General features: G+C 46.6%; 1 protein-coding gene across 1 annotated transcript in view; it reads right to left on the reverse strand.

The window, feature by feature from the left end:
* The window catches only part of Slc9a8 (solute carrier family 9 member A8), a 61,287-nt gene that overhangs the window by 35,247 nt on the left and 6,494 nt on the right, over positions 1-19,546 (reverse strand). The window contains exons 3-5 of the mRNA XM_005002814.4: positions 19,021-19,101; positions 4,491-4,549; positions 1,129-1,212 (exon numbers count right to left, since the gene is read on the reverse strand). Of these exons, the coding sequence (XP_005002871.1) occupies positions 1,129-1,212; positions 4,491-4,549; positions 19,021-19,101 (224 nt within the window). The remainder of the gene's footprint in view (positions 1-1,128; positions 1,213-4,490; positions 4,550-19,020; positions 19,102-19,546) is intronic.

Raw genomic sequence — 19,546 nt, forward strand, 5'->3', positions numbered from 1 at the left:
TTTCTACACAATCTGGGAAGCAGGGTTTGGGGGTGCTGAGCTTCTACTTTTAACTTTTACCTATCACAGAGCCTGCAGGGGACACCGTACGGTCAGGCCTGCGGGTCTCGGCATCCAGAGCCCTCTCAGGCTCCTCCTTCCCCTTTAGAGTTGGTCCAGCCTTAGTTCTTCCAACACGCACCATTTGAGGGGGCGTCTTTCTGAGACAGGGTCTCGCTACACAGGTCAGACTGGCCTTAGGCTCACTTTGTAGCCCAGGCTGATCTCAAACTTCCAACGATCCTCCTGCCTCAGCCTCCCGAGCACTGGGATTACAGAAGTGTGCCGCCATGCTTGGCCAACCCTCACCATTTTTTTTATGACATTCTCAAAATACCTGCTATATTATTAAATTGAATCACTTTATTTAGAAACTCAATTGCATTTATATTTAAAGAAGATTAACACAGGAGAACATACATCAACAGGTGTGAAAGGCCAGAGCCACACTTGAGTTGAAGGGCAGAGTCTTCGACACTGCTGGCTGGGAGCTGGGAGGCAAGAATGGGCAGAGCAACTGCCCAGGAGAGACCAGGCCAGGGACCTGAGCATGACCGGCAGGGACAGAAAGGGTCTGACTCCATCCTAAAGGTGAAGCCAGGCCAGGCAGAGCAGAGAGACGGAGGCCCAGGGGTGGTGATGAATAACTGTGAGTTAAAGCACAGGACAGGGCACAGAGAAGAGACCAGAAGGAAGGATCCGCCCAAGAAGGGACAGGACTCCCGGGAAGTGAGCGGAGAGAAGCAAATGGCCTGAGGCACATTTCCTTCTTCCCTTAGGACAAAGAGTGTCCTCTTACTAGGTGTGAGTCCGCATCCAACACGAGAGGTCGGTGTGTCATCTGCATCTGTGTGCCAAGGGAGCTCATGCTGGCCATCTTCCCTGGCAAAGCACTGTCCTGAGCAAGCACTGGCTCGCAAGTCACACAGCCTGGAGCCACTGGAGCAGCTAACAGTTCTTGTCTGTTACTACTGTGTGCCCCCAAGAAGGAAAGGGGCGCTGCTACGTTTACACCCAAACTCTTAGGAAACTTGCTCCTGGACACGAAAAGCCTTCCAGACCAAAAGCCCCCAAGTGCCAGAGCCTCACCTTGTGTAAAGAATATCCCGACTCAAAGATAATAGGTGGAAGCAAGAGCAGGAAAAACATATTCGGACGAAACATTTCTTCTTCCTGTAAATATAAAGTGGACATTTTCAGAGGCACGGAGTGTATGCTACTAAGAAATCAATCGGTGAGGAGGTGAAATCCTCATTCTCTCAAGAGTGGAAACGAATGCTGCGTGAATGACTACTGGATAATAAAACCACGCAAAAAGAGGCCAGAAGGTAGCTGCATTTGAACATGTAGGGATTTTTTTTTTTGAAGGGTAACCAGCAAAAGAAACAGCACAATGGACTGCTTCCAAGCATAACAAGCATGCTTTTTATTCCTTACTAAGGAAAGACAATTAATTTTAATTAGCTTTAATTCACACACATGCAAAAACAATTCCACAAATTGGAACCCTCCAGGAAAAGCGTGTGGTCAGCCCCTAAGGGTCCACTTAGAGAACAGAGGAGCCCACATGTGCCCCACAGCTCTGCCTGCCCTGTGCCTATCGCACCCTTTGCCATCCGCCTGCATCGCGCTGATGCCGTGGGAAGGCCGCAGAGCAAGCCCTGCGCCAGGTTTCCTGGCGTGGATTTAAATGCCACAATGAAATGATGGCTCTTCCAGGGAGGAAACAAGGAGAGCGCTGCCTTCTACATTAATGGAGCTCTTTAACTGCTGGTAGGGCCAGGGCAAGATCCTTAAGCCAAAAATGCAACGCGTTCTACCCAGGTTATTTTATATCACAGAATTAGGCTCCTTTTCCTATTAATGCTCCCGTCACAATCTTGACAGTCTCATTTCTTGTCAAAATCACTATTCAAAAGGATGACAAAGTGTATTCTTAGAAATGTATAGCTGTTACCTTAAAGTCTAAAATAACATCCAAAAAAGACTCAAAATAGAACCAAATGGTGACTTCTGAAAAATGTCCCATGACGTCTTAAAATAGCATCACCACTTGCTTGTGACTCAGACGGGGCCCCTGTGAAATCCAGTGGGCTGCGCACTGCATGTTTCGGGGCAGACCAGTCTGACCACCAGGCAGCCCTTCTGGAGATCCAGAAACTAAACCCCGGGGGATGGAGAGGCCGAGGCCGAGGGGATGCCCAGCGCCCCTCCCCCACACCCCCTTCCGTCCTCTGTCCTCGGCCTCCCGGAAGTGGCTCTCCACCGGGACCTCACGTGGAAACGGTCTCTGTGCGTGGGAGGGTCAGGATCCAGCTAAGGGAAGGGCAGTGAAGGGATCACACCTGGACAGGGCACCTAAGCCCAGCGAAAGTGAACTTGTAGGAGACAGAAAAGGGCACAGGGACATAGAGAAGGCCACATGAAGCCAGGGACAGAGATGGGAGCTATGCTGTCATAAGCTAAGGGACGCCAGGCCCATGGGACACTACAAGAGGTGACGAAGGATTCTTCTCTACAGCCCTTCCCACACCTTTATTTTCATTTCTGGCCTTCAGACTGTGAAGGGACAAACCTATTTGGTGTAGTTTTGTCTTGTTTGTTGAGACGGGCTCACTTTATTTTAACGTAGCTGGCCTCAAACTCTTGGTAATCCTCCTGCCTCAGCCTCCCAGGCATTCACCACTGAGACCTGCTCAAATCTGTGGTTTTAAACCCCGATCTTTGTTCCCCAATTGCCATGGTACCCTTAGTTAAAATCAAGTTTTAAAAATGGGTTAGTAGGTGACACACACATCACCCCAGCCCTGGAGAGTGGGCTTCCAGCCTGTGACTTCCCTAACATGAGTCACTTCTGGGGTGGTTAACTTTCTTTACATACCCACCCTGCTACTTTTTTCCCATTCTCCAACTTCTCCTCCAAGTGGTCAACTTTAACCAAGGGGCAGAAGGGCAGAGAGAACGCTCCCCGGGGGTATTCCGCCCCACCCACCTTCCCCATGTGCGGTATTCTATACACACCAGGCCTTTGTCTGCGCTCTATTTCCTGAATATCCTTTTTCTCCCCTGAATGTTACTTATAATAATTTTAAGTTGTGCTTTAGGTCGGGCCATAAGGCTTGCTTTGCAAATTTTATAGTAGACGTAAATTAATCTCAGTTCCACCAAAGTACCTGTGTGCTAAGTTTTAACCACACAATCATGATTTTAAAACAATCCTTATTTTCCTCCACAAAATGAATTTTGTCCTCCACACATTAATCTCTCTCCACTCAATATGGAATCTAAGTTGAAATTTGACAGCAGTTCGCCCTCGGACTGCAGGTGACATTCACACCCGGGGTAAACAGATCAAACCAAGAACAGCCAAGTGGTGCGGGAAATGCAGACTACACCAAGAGGGGGCGCTGGACACCAGCCTCAACTCAGCCACCTTCTTTCTAGTTTTGCAACCCTGGATGGGTCCCAAGCTCTCTGGGTACCTCTTTGTCCTCTGCAAAAATGAGGTGACCTCAAATGGCTGTCGTGAGGACAACACATGCTGAAGCGAACAGAAAGTGTGGTTAACAGTGCCGGACAGACACATTTCATTATTTTCAGCTGTCAGAGTGGAACTGGCGCGATAAACAGTGTTTAGGGTTAATTAGAGATCACCTCTCATAAAGTAAATTAGTGTAGGATTATAAAAATGTACACTACAAGAAAATATGACACTGAAGCTGGGCATGGTGGTGCACGTCTATGAGGCCAGCACGTGGGAGGCTGAGGCAGGAGGATCACCAAGAGTAGGCAGCCAGCCCGGGCTACATAGTGAGCCCAAGGCTACTCTGAACTACATAGTGAGACCCTGTCTCAAAGAACCAAAAACCAACCAAAAAAACCCACACAAACAAACAACCCAAAAAAACCCAAGACACTGAGTGCTGTCATATTCACTTGAAATAGTGGGCAATTTATGCTTGTTCTAAAAATCATATGGAAAGGTACTGACTTGAATCTAAGCATTTAATAAAGTAGTTGAAAAGTGATGGAAAAAATCCACCCATCCTGGGCTACATAATGAGTGCAAGGCCAGCCTGGATTGCAGAGTGAGACCCTGTTTCAAAAACAAAACAAAACAAAACAAAAAAAACCCCAAAACAAAACAAAACAAACAAAGAGTAATGAGACAGGCCAGTACACACTTAACTAACCCCAGTGCTCTGGAAGACTGAAGCAGAGTATCAAAAGTCTGAGCCCATCTTGCGTAAACCAACAGCGAGATTTGTCTCTGAATAAAAAAAGGGCTAGGAATGTAACTCATTGTGAAGGTCCTGGGTTCAATCTCCAGTACCGGGGAAAAAAAACAAAAATTAATGGGACAGTGTGCAATGACAAGAAAGCCAGTATCAGCATCATGTTACTAAATGAACCAGCAAAAAGGACATTATACAACAGTCAGACAAACCTACCTTCCAATTTGCCAGTTTTTTAAATTCTATAATTTTTATAACTGCTCCCATGAGAATCCCTGGAAGAAAAAATAAAAAGGTTAACACAAACTTAAATATGAAAGCTCATGCAGGCTGATTATTCCAGAGAAAGTGAATACTATCCATTGTGTCTCCAAAGGGTTTCAATGGAGCTCTGCAAGTTTTCGGTCTGAAAATTTAACAGAAATCAGTGTAAAGTTTTATAAGTCACACAAGTTTGTCACCTGTATCTCAAGCAAACACAGAAATCCAGAGGTTTGCAAGGAGGGAAAGGCTTTACAAAACAAGGCCTAAGAGTCTCTGCCGGCCCGACGCGGTATCCATCAGTGTGTGCCCTGCTCTTTCTCATCCTTGCACCTCTGTTTCATGTGGCATGCAGAAGCAGTCGGGCACAGGTGGCACACATCTATAATCTCAGCACCCAGGAGGCTGAAACAGGAGAACTGCCACAAGTCTGAGGCCAGTGTGCACTAGATGGTAGTTCAAGGCCAGCCTGGAATACAGTGAGATCCTGTCTCAAAAAAAAAAGCAAGCTTACAAGCCAGATTTATCATTACAAAAAAAAAAAGCCCAAGCTCACTCTCTCAGATGCAGACTTCAGACGGCAGCTTTATGTTGAATATTTAAATTGGAGATAAAACCCAAATGCTGAAAATAACCCGAAGTAAAAGCTCTGTGAATTCCTGGAAGAGAGCAGCCTGCCTGAGTGCAGTGTGTTTCCATGAGCGTGACAGGCTCATCACTCTCCCCAGAGCACTCGCCAAAAATAATTCCTGATGAAGCAGCACAGATGTAAGTTGTGACTGCTTGGTTACTTGTTGGACAAATCACTCTTAACCCTGCTGGTTCACTGGAATCTCAACATCGGAGCTTTTTATAAAACAACGATGTCAGGAAGACTGCAGCCTATGAAGTCACTATCTGGGGAGGCGGTGGAGTGGGGCAGGGTTGGGGTGACCACGGAGGCCTGCGGATTGCGCCTCGGCCATGGTGCTCAGAGGAAGCTGCGCCTTCCAGGAGGAGCGTGTCCTGGCGGCAGCTGCAGAAAGGACCAGGCCAAGGGAGCCAGTGGACAGGCTTTGGGGGCAGGAGGTGTCCACTAGCTGCCAGGCGGCAGGCGGCACAGAGCCCAGCTCTCCTGCTGCAGTTCCCAACACTTCCTGTCCTCATCTTTTCCACCCTGTGTATTCTATTTTAAAAGGTTTTAAGACTTTTTATTGGTCTAACAGTGATGAATACCATGTAAAAATTTATAAGAAAAAAGCCCTCTCTGATCATATCCTGCCCTCACTCCAGTCTAAATGAGTCTGGAGACCATGTAGCACAGCTGCTTCTCTTCTTACACCCAGACGCTTACCGGCACACTACCCGGATGCAGATACATGAATGACACACTTGAGCACATTTAGGTAAAATTTATGGCCTTACAGTACAGCATTCTACTACTTGCTAGGTTGCTAGGTCCCAAAAATCTAATTGTGGATTATTAGCCGGTTTCCCCATTCCTTTTAACAGATTTACATGAAAATACTATAATATAAATACCTACTTCTCCAAAGAAGACACAAAGATATTCAATTCTCAGTACCAAAAAAAAAAAAAAAAAACCTCAAAAAACCCTAACACAGAAAATGATGCTCAATATAATAAATCATTAGGGAAGTGAAAATCAGAATCACAATGAGATACACTTCGCACCACCAGGACAGCTATAATAGTACTCTTTTTTTATTTTTTAAGGAAATTTGAGCTGGGCGTGGCGGTGCATGCCTGTAATCCCTGCACTTGGCAGGCTGAGGCAGGAAGATCACTGTAAATCAGAAGCCAGCCTGGGGTACAAAGTGAATTTAAGGCCAGCCTAAACTACATAGTGAAACCTTGTCTCAAAAACACCAAAAAAAAAAACAAAACAACAACAACAAAAATTAAAAAACAATAAAAACAAAACAAAAACAGAAGCTTGGCTCAGTGGTGCATGTTTGTAATCTCAGCACTTTTGGAGGCTGATGCAGGAGCACAGCAAGTTTGAGGCCAGCTTAAGCAATCTATAGCTCACTGAAAAACACTGGGTTTAATTGCCAGTACTCCAAAACAAAACAAAACACAGGGGGAAAAACCTCACACAAGAGTTGGCAACGATACGGAGAAATCAGTACCTTCATAAATGGCTGGCAGGAACTTAACAGTGTAGCTTGGCAATTCCTCAAAAGTTAAATGAAGCTACCAAATGACCCAGAAACTCTAACCAAGAGAGCTGAAAACGTATGCTTAGATCACATATTTTACCATCCATTTATACAAAATGTCCAGAACAGCCGAACATACAGGCAGAAATGGTTTCCTAGGCTTGAAGAGGTTTTAAAGGCTATGGTGGTTCCGTTTCAGGGTGAGGAAATGTTCTAAAATCAACTGTGGTAATGGCTGCACAATCCTGTGAATATTCTAAAGCCACTGAATCGTACCTTTAAAACAGGTGAGTCATATACTATGTGACCTACAGTTCAATAAAGCCCTTACGTACACCAAAAGCACTCCATGATTTCAGTTATATGCAATGTCCAGAATAACAAATTCAGAGACAGAAAGCAGCTCAGTGGTTTTCAGGGGACATAAGAAGAGGGAAATGGGAAGGGACTGTTACTGGGGATGGGGTTTCATTTTGGGGATAATGAAAATGTTCTGGAGCTAGAGGCGACAGCTACAGAATCCGGTGAATAGAGTAAAAACCACTTGTTAAAAACCCAACCGTAGGGCCGGGGATTTAGCTCAGTGTCATAAGCGCCTGCCTGGCAAGCATGAGGTCTTCAGTTCCATCACTGGTACCAAAAAAAAAAAAAAAAAAACGTAAGCCTGGCATGGTGGCACATGCCTGTAATCTTAGCACTCGGAAGGCTGAGGCAGGAGATCACTGTGAGTTCAAGATGAGCCTGGACTACGAAGTGAGCTCAAGGACAGCCTGAACTGCATAGTCAGACCCTGTTTCAAAAAGACAAACAAGCAACAACAGCAAAAAGCTTTAAAAACCCAACTGTACCCAGGTGTGGTGGCACATGCTTATAATTTCAGCACTTGGGAGGCTGAGGAAAGAGGGTTGCCATGAGTTCGAGGCCAGCCTGAACTATAGTGTGATCCTGTGTGGAAAAAAAAAGAACTATGTACTTTCAAACGGTGATGTTTATGTGATGTGAACCGTATCTTGATTTCCGACCACCTTTTTAACCACCTCCCCGTGGGCATGTCTCCACCTGCGTCCTGTGGGCAGCAGTGCCGCAATGAACATGCCAGAATGTTCCAGGGAGGCAACACCAGCAGCCACGCCTGCTGGATCATGAGAGTACTCCCGTCTGTAAAGATGTGGCCTGACTGGGGGCTGGGGATTTGGCTCAGCGGCATAAGCACCTGCCTTGCAAGCAGGCGGTCGTGAGTTCGATCCCTGGTACCAATAAAAAGTTAAATAAAAAAAAATTAAAAATTAAAAAAAAGATGTGGCCTGATCATCCCCCAGTGACCATGTCAATGGACAGTCCCACAGCCGTCCATCTTCCCCAAGGCTGGACCTGGATAATCACCAGATGTCAATGATTCTGCTGATTTGATAGTAAGAAACAGCACTTTAATGTGTCAATTTGCATTAGTTATTCTGGATTGCCAGAGGCGCTGAAGTGTTTTGGTTTCTGATTTCATTTTTTTTTTTTTCTGATTTCATTTTTAAAGCTGCTGTTTTTCTGCTCTGCTAAAAGCTTCACTTTCTTTTCCCCTTACAGAAGCGCGCTACACTGTTAATATCATGAAAATGCTTTCATAATTACACACTCAACAGTTATACCTAAAATAGTGATTATCCTACTGTCCAAGCCTGTGTCTATATTACTGTTTATGATGTGCTAGGAAATTCTGTAAAATATGATGTGATGCTATTACTACTACATGAGAAATCCTTTCAAGATTGACCCTAGGATTAAAAGTACGATGTCACATGAAACTGGCTAACCTGTTTACTGTTTTCATGTTTTTGTCACTTTGTCACAGTGGAGACTGAACCTAGGGCCACTGCACTGAGCTGCATCTCCAGCTCTGCATTCTCCTCCTTCTTTTTTTAAAATGTTAAGAAGTAACCTTGTTAAAATGCTCATACTGTATTCAAACTTGTGATGCCCCTGCTCAGCCTTAAACAGTGCCTGCATTACAGGTGTGTACATGACCTGCTGCAGAGGAAATGAATTTATAATCACAACCCTGGCCACCAGATAGTTTTCATACATTCCTGCTTGTAAAAATAAAAGTATACTCTCAAATTACAAATTTTTATATTATCATTTTATAAAAGTATTACTTTGATCCCCAGTACGAAAAAAGAAAGAAAGATAGAAAGACTCCTGCTGGGCTCGGTGGCGGATGCCTATAATCCCAGCAATCAAGTGTTGAGGCATGAGGAGCATCGCAAGTTCCAGGCCAGCCTAGACTACATTGTGAGACTGTCTCAAAAAGCCAAAAAACAACAAAAAAAGTGCTACAATGTTCATGTTTTCTGTTTTTGTCCTTGAGAGGAGGTCTTGGAATGTTGCCTAGGCTGGTGTCCAACTCTTAGGCTCAACCAACCCTCCTGCCTCAGCCTCTTGGGTAGGGAGACTACACCACTGTGCCTGCCTTTATACTAATATATTAAAAAAATTTAAAACTTATAAAAGTGAAATTAAAGAATGAATAGAAACACAAATTGCACTATTTTCTTTTGCCTCCAGAAGCTCTTCCTGCAGACAGCTCCTAGGGACACCTCCAGCCTTCCACAAGGTGTCTGTCCGACTCCTTCTCCAGGCTTTGTCTCTATGAATAATCTCTAACCCTCTAGACGTCACCTGGGAAGGAAGGCTGGGAGCTTAAGTAGCTTGTGTGCGTGCTGGGGCCAGGAGGGGGGCTCTGTGTGTGTGAGAGGTGGCCTGCTGGCTCCTCTCCCCAGTGAAGACACAGGGAGAAGCTGCACGCCTGTGCACTGCTGGCTGCCTCTAGCCCTGTAAAACAGCGGGTCCCAGGTCCTCAAGGTCACAGAAAGATGCTGAAAACACACTCGTGACAGGTTACAGGACAGAATGTGCACATGCTATACTAGCTCCCGTATACCAACCAATCAATCAATCATACATTTATTTGCACTGTGTTAAAAATGCATACATATATACCCATACCGCGTGCCAGGCACTGCACTGATGTTTAATTTTAATTATATTATAAGGTAATAAAACCACATATAAAGCCATGTAACAACAATGATAATAGTATTAATAGGTGCCAGCAGGTACTGGCTCCTTACAAGTTAGGCATTCTATTAAGTGATTTCCATGAGCCATTCTGTTGAATGGCTATACTGCCTTCTGTATTTTACAGATAATGAAACTGAAGCTGAGGCCCAGTCTGCTTTAGCTTGTAATTAGGAGATCCAGAATGGTTTTGAAAATCAATTATTTTTGTTTGGTTATACAACAGGTACACATGGTATAACAGTTTAAAGATACAAAAGAGCCAGGTTGGGACAGGGATATGGCTCAGTGGCCCAGCAACTGCCTGGCAAGTGCGAGGTCGTGAGTTTGATTTCCACTACCCCCCACTCCCCAAAAAAGAGCCAGGTGTTATGGATATGCCTATAATTCCAGCCACTCAGGAGATTACGGTGGAAGGATAGCTCATTCAAACCCAGCCAGGCAAATTTGCAAAAACCAAACCAAAACAAAACAAAACAAAACAAAACGGGACGGCAGTGAGCCTAGCGCGTATAAGGCCTTCACTTCTATCCCTAGTACCACACACAGACGCAAAAAGTATAGAAAGGTAGGCAGTGAAGTGGCCCGGCCCTGTTTCCTTTTCTCCTTCCCAGCGTTACCAGCATCTTGGTAATTCTGCACATTTCTTTTGAGAGTGTCTGTTCCAAAAATCTTAGGACAAACAATAGTACAACAGTCACATCTGATTTCTTAACCTAATGTAAATCTTGGAAAGCACTGCAAACTATGTGTGGTGGTGCACATCTATAATCATGGCACTCGAGAGGCTGAGGCAGAAGGATCACCGTGAGTTCAAGGCCAGCCTGGACTATATAGCAAGATCCTGTCTAAAAAAAAAAAAAGAAAAGAAAAGAAAAGAAAGAAAGAAAAGAAAAGAAAAAGAAAAAGAAAAGAAACTATCCCATGGCAACATAAATGGCTACCCAGTACCTCTGGCTCCACTAGTGGCTGTGGAATGTTCTATCATGTTCACACGCCAGACACCAACTGTCCCAAGTAACAGGCATGGCATGTTTTCCAGGCTTCCAGTGTCACAGCCAAAATACACAGTACACAGCAGTGGCCACGTGCCAGTAATGACTTCAGTTACAGTTATTTACACTGGCCAGATGGACCTCGGCTACAGACATTATTTGCACTAAGGTCCTGGAGATGCAGCTGCATTGTGCTCTGTCGACACAGAACCTGACACCTCTCAGAACCCCCTTCCCTTCCCTTGCACAGCAGAGGTAGGGTGCCCATGAGCCCTGACCTGTAGGGACCGACAAAAGCCCTTGCTTAATGTGTACCACTGAAAGGGACCAAGAGAGGAGGAGAAAAATGTCACCCCAACAGAAAGCCACGACCTACTGCCCGTTTCCAGAGCTAAGCCCATTCTTGGATCAGAGCCCGTGGATACTGGATAGCCAGGGACCTGAGGAAAGACCCGAGTTGCCGCAGCAGGAGTAATCAGGGATGATGGCCACTCCTCCCTAAAGAGACCTACAGCCACGCAGCAGACAACTATCGACCGGGAGAAGAGGAAGACTCAGTTCCTCCAAGGCTGTCAGCAAACAGGGCCAGGCTGCCCGGATCCCAAGCACCGCTGTGGCTGCCCTGCTAGGGTAAAAGCAGGTAAGTCAGGTAAGAAGGCCACTCCTGCCCAGGTCCACTGCAGTCCGCTTGTCAGACAGATCCCGGTGTACCTTTCTCCTCGTCCAGAGCAGCCGGCAGAACCCTTGCATTAGCTCTTGACCTTTCATATAAAAGTTACTGCAGTTGGAAAGGGCAAACGGAAATGCCTACATCCGTCCCCAGCACCTGGGCCCCCACAAGTCAGCACCCTGAACAGAAGAGCAGGGTGGGCCACCGCAAACACTTAAAAGAACACAAGGGCAACGTCTGTCTGGTCCCCGCAGAAGCTGAAAGGATCTTAGTAGACGGCAGAGGCCTAGAGCAAAGGTAACTAAGTAGCTTCCCTAGACTTCGTGACAGTGCTCAAGGGACGGAATCTGAGGACAGCAGAGCAGCAGTCTCAGGTCTGCCGTGAGCCTCCTGACCTGAAAACTTCTCCTCACCACTACCCCCGTAAGGAAGAAGAATCAGAGGCAGCCCAGTCCTGTGGGACAGATTTGGGATGTGCTGTGGCCTTGTTTCAGGACTAGGTCAATGCCTCCTTTCTGCAGGAACAGAGTCCCAAAGGCCCAGGGCCACCTGGATATCCCACAGCAACACGCCAGCCTACTGTATCAATAACATCCTGCTACTCGGATGGGACGAGCAAGAAGTGCTGAGCAGACACCTGGGGAGGCGCACAGACTTCACAAGACACAAAGGTGCAGGACGCACCTGTCGGTAACGATTTTAGTGCTTGTTGTCTGAGGTATGCCGTGACAGGCCTTCTAAGTAAAGGACAAGAGGATTCTATCCCTAGCATTAGGAAAAGAGTATGCTGCCTGGGAGGCCTCTTTCAGATTTTGGAGGTAACAAACCCCTCACTAAGAAATGCTGTCTCCAGCAAGCCCTAGGAGGGCGGCTCAGCACAGGTCTCTGGGGTTCTGAAGCGAGGCTGCACCGTCTGCAGCGAACTACGTGCCATCACAAAGGCTGCCCCTGTGTCCTACTGCCTTGCAAAGACATAGCTTCTCAGCAAGGGACATCATGCGCGCACAGAGCCGGACGTGTCCTTCACCAGCTGAGCTGTCAAGACTATGAAGTTACAAGGCCGGGAGGGCCCAGCAGCGCCCTAACTGCACGAAGGCATTACACCAGAGACAAGCCACGTGCAGGTGCAAAGGCCACAAGCACACATGTGAACAGCGGCCCAAGCTCCTGACAGCGTTTCTTTACTGCCTATGCTCCGCATCGCTGGGCCAGCTGGCAGAGGGAAAAACCCAAGCTCGCTTCTTGGATGCTTTAGCCAGCCTCTGACCTTGACTGCTTCGGTGTTAGCGCAGCAGATGTGAAAGAGCCGTCACGATCACAGAGCTGCAAGATTCGCAGAAGCCCAAAGCAAGAGCCTCCCATCAAGCTGATCCAGCTCAGCTCAGTACCTGACACGACCCCCACCCTGGGAAGACCATTGACCTGCGTGCCCACCCTGGGGAGGGCACTGAATGTACCAGCCAGTATGTCTTTCCACCAGCACTGCCATTCAAGGACCCCCAGTGTCTGACCCTGTGGGATCCTGTGTAACTAACTCAGAGTGAAAGAGTCACTTTATGCCAATGGACCCAGGCACACGACTGCAGATGCTGCGTGGTCCTGCATCATGTACCGCGCTATCCAGCAAACGCCAGCCGGCCAGAGTGGTAAAATGGTCTCTTAAAGATGGGGCTAAGGCACACATGTGATCCCAGCACTCAGGAGGCTGAGGCAGGAGGACTGCTGCGTGTTTGAGGCCAGACTGGACTACACAGTGAGTTCAAGACCAGCCCGAGCTACACAGTGAGACCCTGTCTCAAAAAAACACAACAACAACAACAAAAAAGACGAAGCTGAGGCACTAGCTTACAGACACTATCCTATGAGGGCTGGAGGCAGGATGCAAGATATTACTTTAAAACACTATGAACAAGTGTGTCCCTAACACGTAAGTTACAATGACAGGATGAAGTGGCAGGGAATTTCTCAGCCGAGAACGTTAGGCTTGGTAGGTCGGGAAATACAGCTCTCAGGAAGGGATATTTCTGCAGGGATCCCTAGAGAGACCCCATGGGCTGCCTTTGTGGTCACTCAGGACTCCGAGTCCCGAAAGATGGCAGCCTACAAGTGGGGCTGGTGCTGTCAAGCACCAGGGAAACTGACGGGGCAGAGGTGGGGACCAGAGGAATAGGGTTACACTGATGCTCCGCATCCGACCACAGAGGAGTTTTTAAAAACCACGTTGATACCCTCAGAGCACACATTTCACTAAGGGCAGAATAGAACAGCAGTGAGACATTGCAGGAATCGATCGTCACTTCTCCTCCATGTTTTCAGAAACACTAAGGGAAAAGACCACGCTGACAACTCTCGGAATACAACAGCCTGGAAAAGCCTTACAATCTAGCATGGGCATTTTGTCAAAGTGACAACCAGTTCTGCTTCTGACTCACCTTCCTAATACCAACAAATGAATACTTGCTTCTCTAAGAAAAAAATCAAGCCAGGCGTGGTGATGCACACCTGTTTTTGAAGAACTTGGGAAGTTGAGGCAGGAGGATTGAATTTGAGGCCAGCCTGGGCTACAGCCAGAGCTACATAGTGACACTCTGGCAAACAGAAGCAAACAAACAAAAAAATCAAAGCCGGCAGGCACCATGGGTTACTGTACACCACATCAACCTTAGTACTTAAAGTAGTTATAGTTACATTTAGAGTTCTTTTGATGTTTAAAAAAAAAACTTTAGAACTTAAATGCACTGAAATGTAATTATTAGATCACCTTTTCCAGAACTGTCTTTAGTCAGTAATTCAGGAACTGTTGTTTTTCATCATCTTCCACTTAAAATCATCGTTGACAGAAGAGCCCTATTGTTGAAGCCAGGCATCGTTGCACACTCCTGTAATCCCAACACTCAGGAGGCTGAGGCAAGAGGATCACTGTGAATCCAAGACCAACCTGGACTACAAAGTGAGCCCAAGGCCAGCGTGAACTGCCTAGCAAGACCCTGTCTCAAAAAGACAAAGAGGGCTGGGATTTAGCTCAGTGGCTCAAGTGGTTGCCTGGTAAAGTACAAGATTGTGAGTTTGATCCTCAGTACCAAAAGAAAAGTCCTATTCTTAAAATTAAAAACATAAGGAGGAATTAACATAATTAAAAGCACAAGCATGGTTAAGATGGGGGGGTGCTATTGGGTAGTCTATTTACTCAAGTTCAGAAAAAACCTTTAACCCTACCCTAACCTTTTCTCAATCTAGAATAAAGCATGATGGGAGAAAGGCTCTTTGCTATTTACAACCGAGAATATGGGGCAATACAAGTAATTTACTTTCATTCCTTGCAGATTTTCACCCCAAATACATTAAGTGAGTCAATACTACAAGGTCAATAAAAAGAAGTATGTGAACTTGAATAAGAAAGTTATGGAAAGAACAAAAAAGGAAAGAACACATACACACAAAATATGTCTATACTAGGCCTGGAAGAGAATAAAGCATAATAAAAATAGCTGAAAACATCTAAAAACAGGACTGTTTTTCCCATACAGTAGTTTGATGGGGGAATTTTTTTTAAAGCCAAAACTACACAATTCTATAAAATACAGGAAGTATCCTGAAAGTTTTTTTTTTTTTTTTTTTTTTTTTTTTTTTTTTTTTGTAGGGGTGGTGGTGGTGGTTTTGTCTTATTTTGTGTATGTGTGTGTGTCTTTTTTGAGACAGGGTCTCTCTATGCAGTTCAAGTTGGTGTTGAGTTCATTTTGTAGCCCAGACTGGTCTCGAACTCACAACTATCCTCCTATCTTAGCCTCCTGAGTGCTGGGATTACAGGCGTGAGCCACTATGCCTGGCCATTTTGTTTGTTTTGTTTTGTTGGTGCCAGGGTTCGAACTCAAGACCTCACGTTTGCCAAGCAGGCACTTATGCCACTGAGCTAATCCCCCGGCAGGTTGGTTCATCTTTTTGAGACAGTTTCCCTATGCAGTTCAGGCAGACCTTGAGCACACTTTGTAGACAGGCTGGTCTCAAACTTGCAACCATCCTCCTGCCTCAGCCTCCCAAGTGCTGGGATTACAGGCATGAGCTGGCTCTGAAAGCTTTGAACAAAGGCCATGGAAATCTTTTCAGATTTTCATGCTGACTTAGCTACTTGGAAAGCTCAAAATAAAAAGAGCTGGGGGTGTAGCTCAGCAGCAGTGTTTGGCTAGCACATACAAGGCCTGGGTGCGATAGCCAACACTGCAAAAAGCAAACTTCACACTGATGCTCTTTTCTATAAAGAAGGAAAAAATGACAGGACCCTCATTTGAAAATACAATAAAGTGGGGGGGGGAGTGCTTTTAGGTGCAACGAGGCGCATGTTCTTTTCTACCAGAGCGTTATGTGGGAACAGGGAATGTGGGATGGTAACACGGAAGGCCAGTCAGGGCGGCGCTCTGTAACCTCTGGCTGGAGGTGTTTACCCCTGAAAGGACAAACCTCGCTTTCTCTGGGTGCTTCATGTAGATTCCTTCTTTCACAAAAGTTGGCTTTTCTTAAAGTTGGCCATTTTGGTAGTTATCTCAGAATTTGGTTACACGGTGCTCTAGCTGGGGAAAAGTTCCGCCTTAGCTTCTACAGCGATGGGAAAGACCGAAGATTTTCCCTGCTTTGCCAGCATTTTTAGATTGAACAGAAAGTCTTCTAACATAGTACAAGTGCTTCCCGGACCCCTGTGCTCTTTCCAATGTGCTCGATGCTCTCCAGTCACCCAAGTGGGCAGAGCAGCGTTGAAGACAGGCCTAATCCCAGCACTCGGGAGGCTCAGGCAGAAGGATCATTCCAAGTTTAAGACCAGCCTGCGCTACAAAGTGAGTTGAAGGCCAGCCTGAACTGCATAGCAAGACCGTCTCAAAGAGACAAAAAAAAAGTAGGCCTTGCTGCCCACAGCCGACCCCAAGGGCTGGCTCAATCGACTGCAGATCCAGTAGGGTCCAGGGAGACACGTCAGCCACCCCAGCACCACTCCACCCCCTTGCAGGTTCAGAGCTGGCCGCAGTTTGTACAACCTGGGCGCCCGAGACAAGGACAGCCAGCTTTCCTGCAGCGACTGCTGCCAGCCTGCCTGTGTCAGAAGTCCGAAGCAGGGCCACAGAGCGGGCGGTGGGCTGCGGGCAAGTGGAGAACCGAGCTGGAAGGCCCGACCCAGCTGTCGAAGCAGCTGTCTGAAGCTCGAGCTACTCACAGTTTTTCTTCAAAAGCCACGAACCGTGTGACCCCTTGTCCACCAAACTATTCTTTAAATCCATTTAAATTGGGTCTGGCCTCTCGAAGTGGAAAAAGTTCGGTGACAGCAGCACTCTGAGCTGCAGGTCAAAGGTCGCTTGACTAAAAATGGCTTCAACGATAGATGCATGCTGTCAGGCGGGACAGGCAGCACCGAGCGAGGCAGCTCCGGTGGTGCCCCATCCCCAGCAGCAGCGCGGTGCGGCATCTGGGCTGCTCCTCCCTGCCCTGGCAATGCTCACCATTCCAGCTTCTGTCTTATTCCCTTTGCTAGGACTGGAAATGGAACTCAGAGCCTTCACACTGAGTTCATCTTAAGTCTTTTAAATTTTTTTAATTTTGAGACAGCATCTTGCTAAGTCTCTAAACTGCTCAGGCTGGGTTTGAACTTGTGATTTTCCTGCTTCAGCTTCATAGGGTATGAGCCCCCACACCCAGCTCTGGCTTTTGCCTTTGAGCCACAGTGGTTTCAACACAGCAATGGGTGCCCCAGACACCACTTCCTCAATGAGCAGAATTAAAGGAAGGAAGGGGTCATGTTCTCATTTCTGTGAGGAAGGAAACATTTCCCAGGGGCCATCCCCAGCACACTTCCCTCTACGGTCTCCAGCCAGAACAGGCTTCACACCCTCATCACCGCCACGCCCCCAGCCAGGGGAAAACGCCTGTGTAATTACCAAGAGGACAGAGACCAAGCTTTGTGTAAAAACAATTTTTTTTTTTTGCTTCAGGTTGAACCCAGGGCATTCTCATATAAGTACACACCCAGCCTGTGTTTTATTTTGAGACAGGATCTCACTAAATCATTAAATTGCCCATAATCCACCTGCCTCAGCCTCCCAGAGTTCTAGGGTTACAGCTGAGCCCCACCATGTACACTTGTAAAAACCAAACCTGATGCTGCTGGCTGCTACCCACAAGCCATGTCCTTTTCTCCCTGAAAACAGATCCCTAATTCTTTTATTAAGAAAGAGGAAAATGGCTCTTGGGTAGGCAAGTGAGAATGCTGTAGGCCCCAATACAAGCACTGGTGTTTAACAAGCCATGGTTCATCCACACATTCAAGAGACAACAGCCAGGTTTGGTGGTACACACCTGTAATGCCAGCACTTGGGAGGCTGAGGCAGGAGGATCATAGGAATTAGAGGTCGGCATGGGCTACACAGTGATTTCAAGGTCAGCCTGAACTACAAAGTGAAACTCTGTCTCAAAAAAATCAAAGAAACTATGAAACTGACCACAAAACTGTAAATTCCTCTGAAGTATTTTTTAAGCCTTTACCAAATGCCCCCGAGTATGAGTATTAGCTATGTAGGTTACTTTCAAAGCCTCTCATAGCAGGAAAGGAATGAGAAATCTTCCCATCGCAGAGCTATAGCACCATCTGTTAGGTTGTTGGAACCTGCTGAACAAGGAATAGGAGCTCTGGATAGAACCGGTTTCTTTCTCTGGACTGAAGGGCAGTACCACCAGGTGGGGACTGTAAAACAACCTGCAGGTTCCAAACCTAAAACTGAGACTGCACCTGCAGCCTCACAGCCCCGAGCGCAAGTGCGCAGTGTGTCCAAGGCACACAGAGGAGGGTCTGCTCCAGGCGGCAGGAGGGCAAGCCACGAAGGAGAAGGACACGGCTGGCGAACACAGCCTGAACGTCCACGTCCAAAGCTACAGGGCTCGTGTGGGCAGCATTTATACCAAAGCCGCTTCCACCACAGGCATATTGCATTAAAGCCTCAGCACCCCATTAAACAAGACCTGCGAGGCAAAGACACCCTAGATGTGTCAGTGGGATAAGGAAACAGTGTTTATCAGCAGGCAAGTGCAAACTAGCAAAGTAATGGCAACACAGTCAACTACTAACCCTCAGGCAACCTCAGTGAAACCACCTGTGCCTCGAGCAACCTTTCTCCCATTTCAGCCCTGAATTTGTTGACACTAATGAATGTCCCCGCTTCTTCCTTCAGTGAATTAACCATTCCATGAAGGAGCCTGTGTTCACAGCTGTTATTACACACTTCCCTCCACTCCACCAGCCAATTATCTTAACTGCCACAGGAAACAAGAGATAGTAAGTGGCTACCTCTAACATTAGGGAGCCGTTTCTCCTCCCTGAACTGCAAGGTCAGTGTGCTCAAGGGAAAAGCAGCAGCAGCTCACAGAAGGTGCCTGTTGCTAGGGTAGCACTCAGGAGGCTGAGGCGGGAGGACTGCAGTGAGTTCAAGGCCAGCCTGGAATACACAGTGAGACCTTGTCTCAAAACAAAAACAAAGAGAAAGGGACTTGGGTTTGGGGGGCAGGTGGTGCTTATTGTCTTCACTTTTATTGTGGGGTTCCAGATAAGCACTTACCAAGAGAAACAACAGCAACACTCTCTGGCAAGAAATGCAGTCTGTATCGGATGAGTAAATGCACCAATATGATGCAGATAGCTGTGGAGGAAAATAAGACATTGTTTTAAAAGCCCAGTTTTGACTAGAAAACACCAGGTTCAAGGCAGTCATTAGCCTGTCTGTGGGGCCGTCAAGATAACAGACAACCAGCAATGAGACAGAGTAATCGTCTCTTATTGTCGTTTCTTAACCCAGAGGTGGACTGATAGTGCTTATTATGTTCCTTTTACTTCTTTGTATGCCTGAACTACTGTTCTCTGGTGGTTAGCTTTTTAAGGAACTTTAAAACCCAATACAACCATTTATAATTATGCAAATTTTCCTGACTATAAGGCAGGGTCCTGCTGTTTTGAAAGAGGAAGTGAGTGAAATTACTTACACATAAATGCAACTGCAACAGATCATGTGGACATGAAATATTTTGCACCATGTGACCGGTTCTCTTTTACCACAGAAGTAAGTGAGGGTATTTTACAACCAGGAA

Source organism: Cavia porcellus, unplaced genomic scaffold, assembly GCF_034190915.1.
Source record: "Cavia porcellus strain 051 isolate PalLab524CR breed Dunkin Hartley unplaced genomic scaffold, mCavPor4.1 scaffold_5, whole genome shotgun sequence".
Taxonomy (NCBI): domain Eukaryota; kingdom Metazoa; phylum Chordata; class Mammalia; order Rodentia; family Caviidae; genus Cavia; species Cavia porcellus.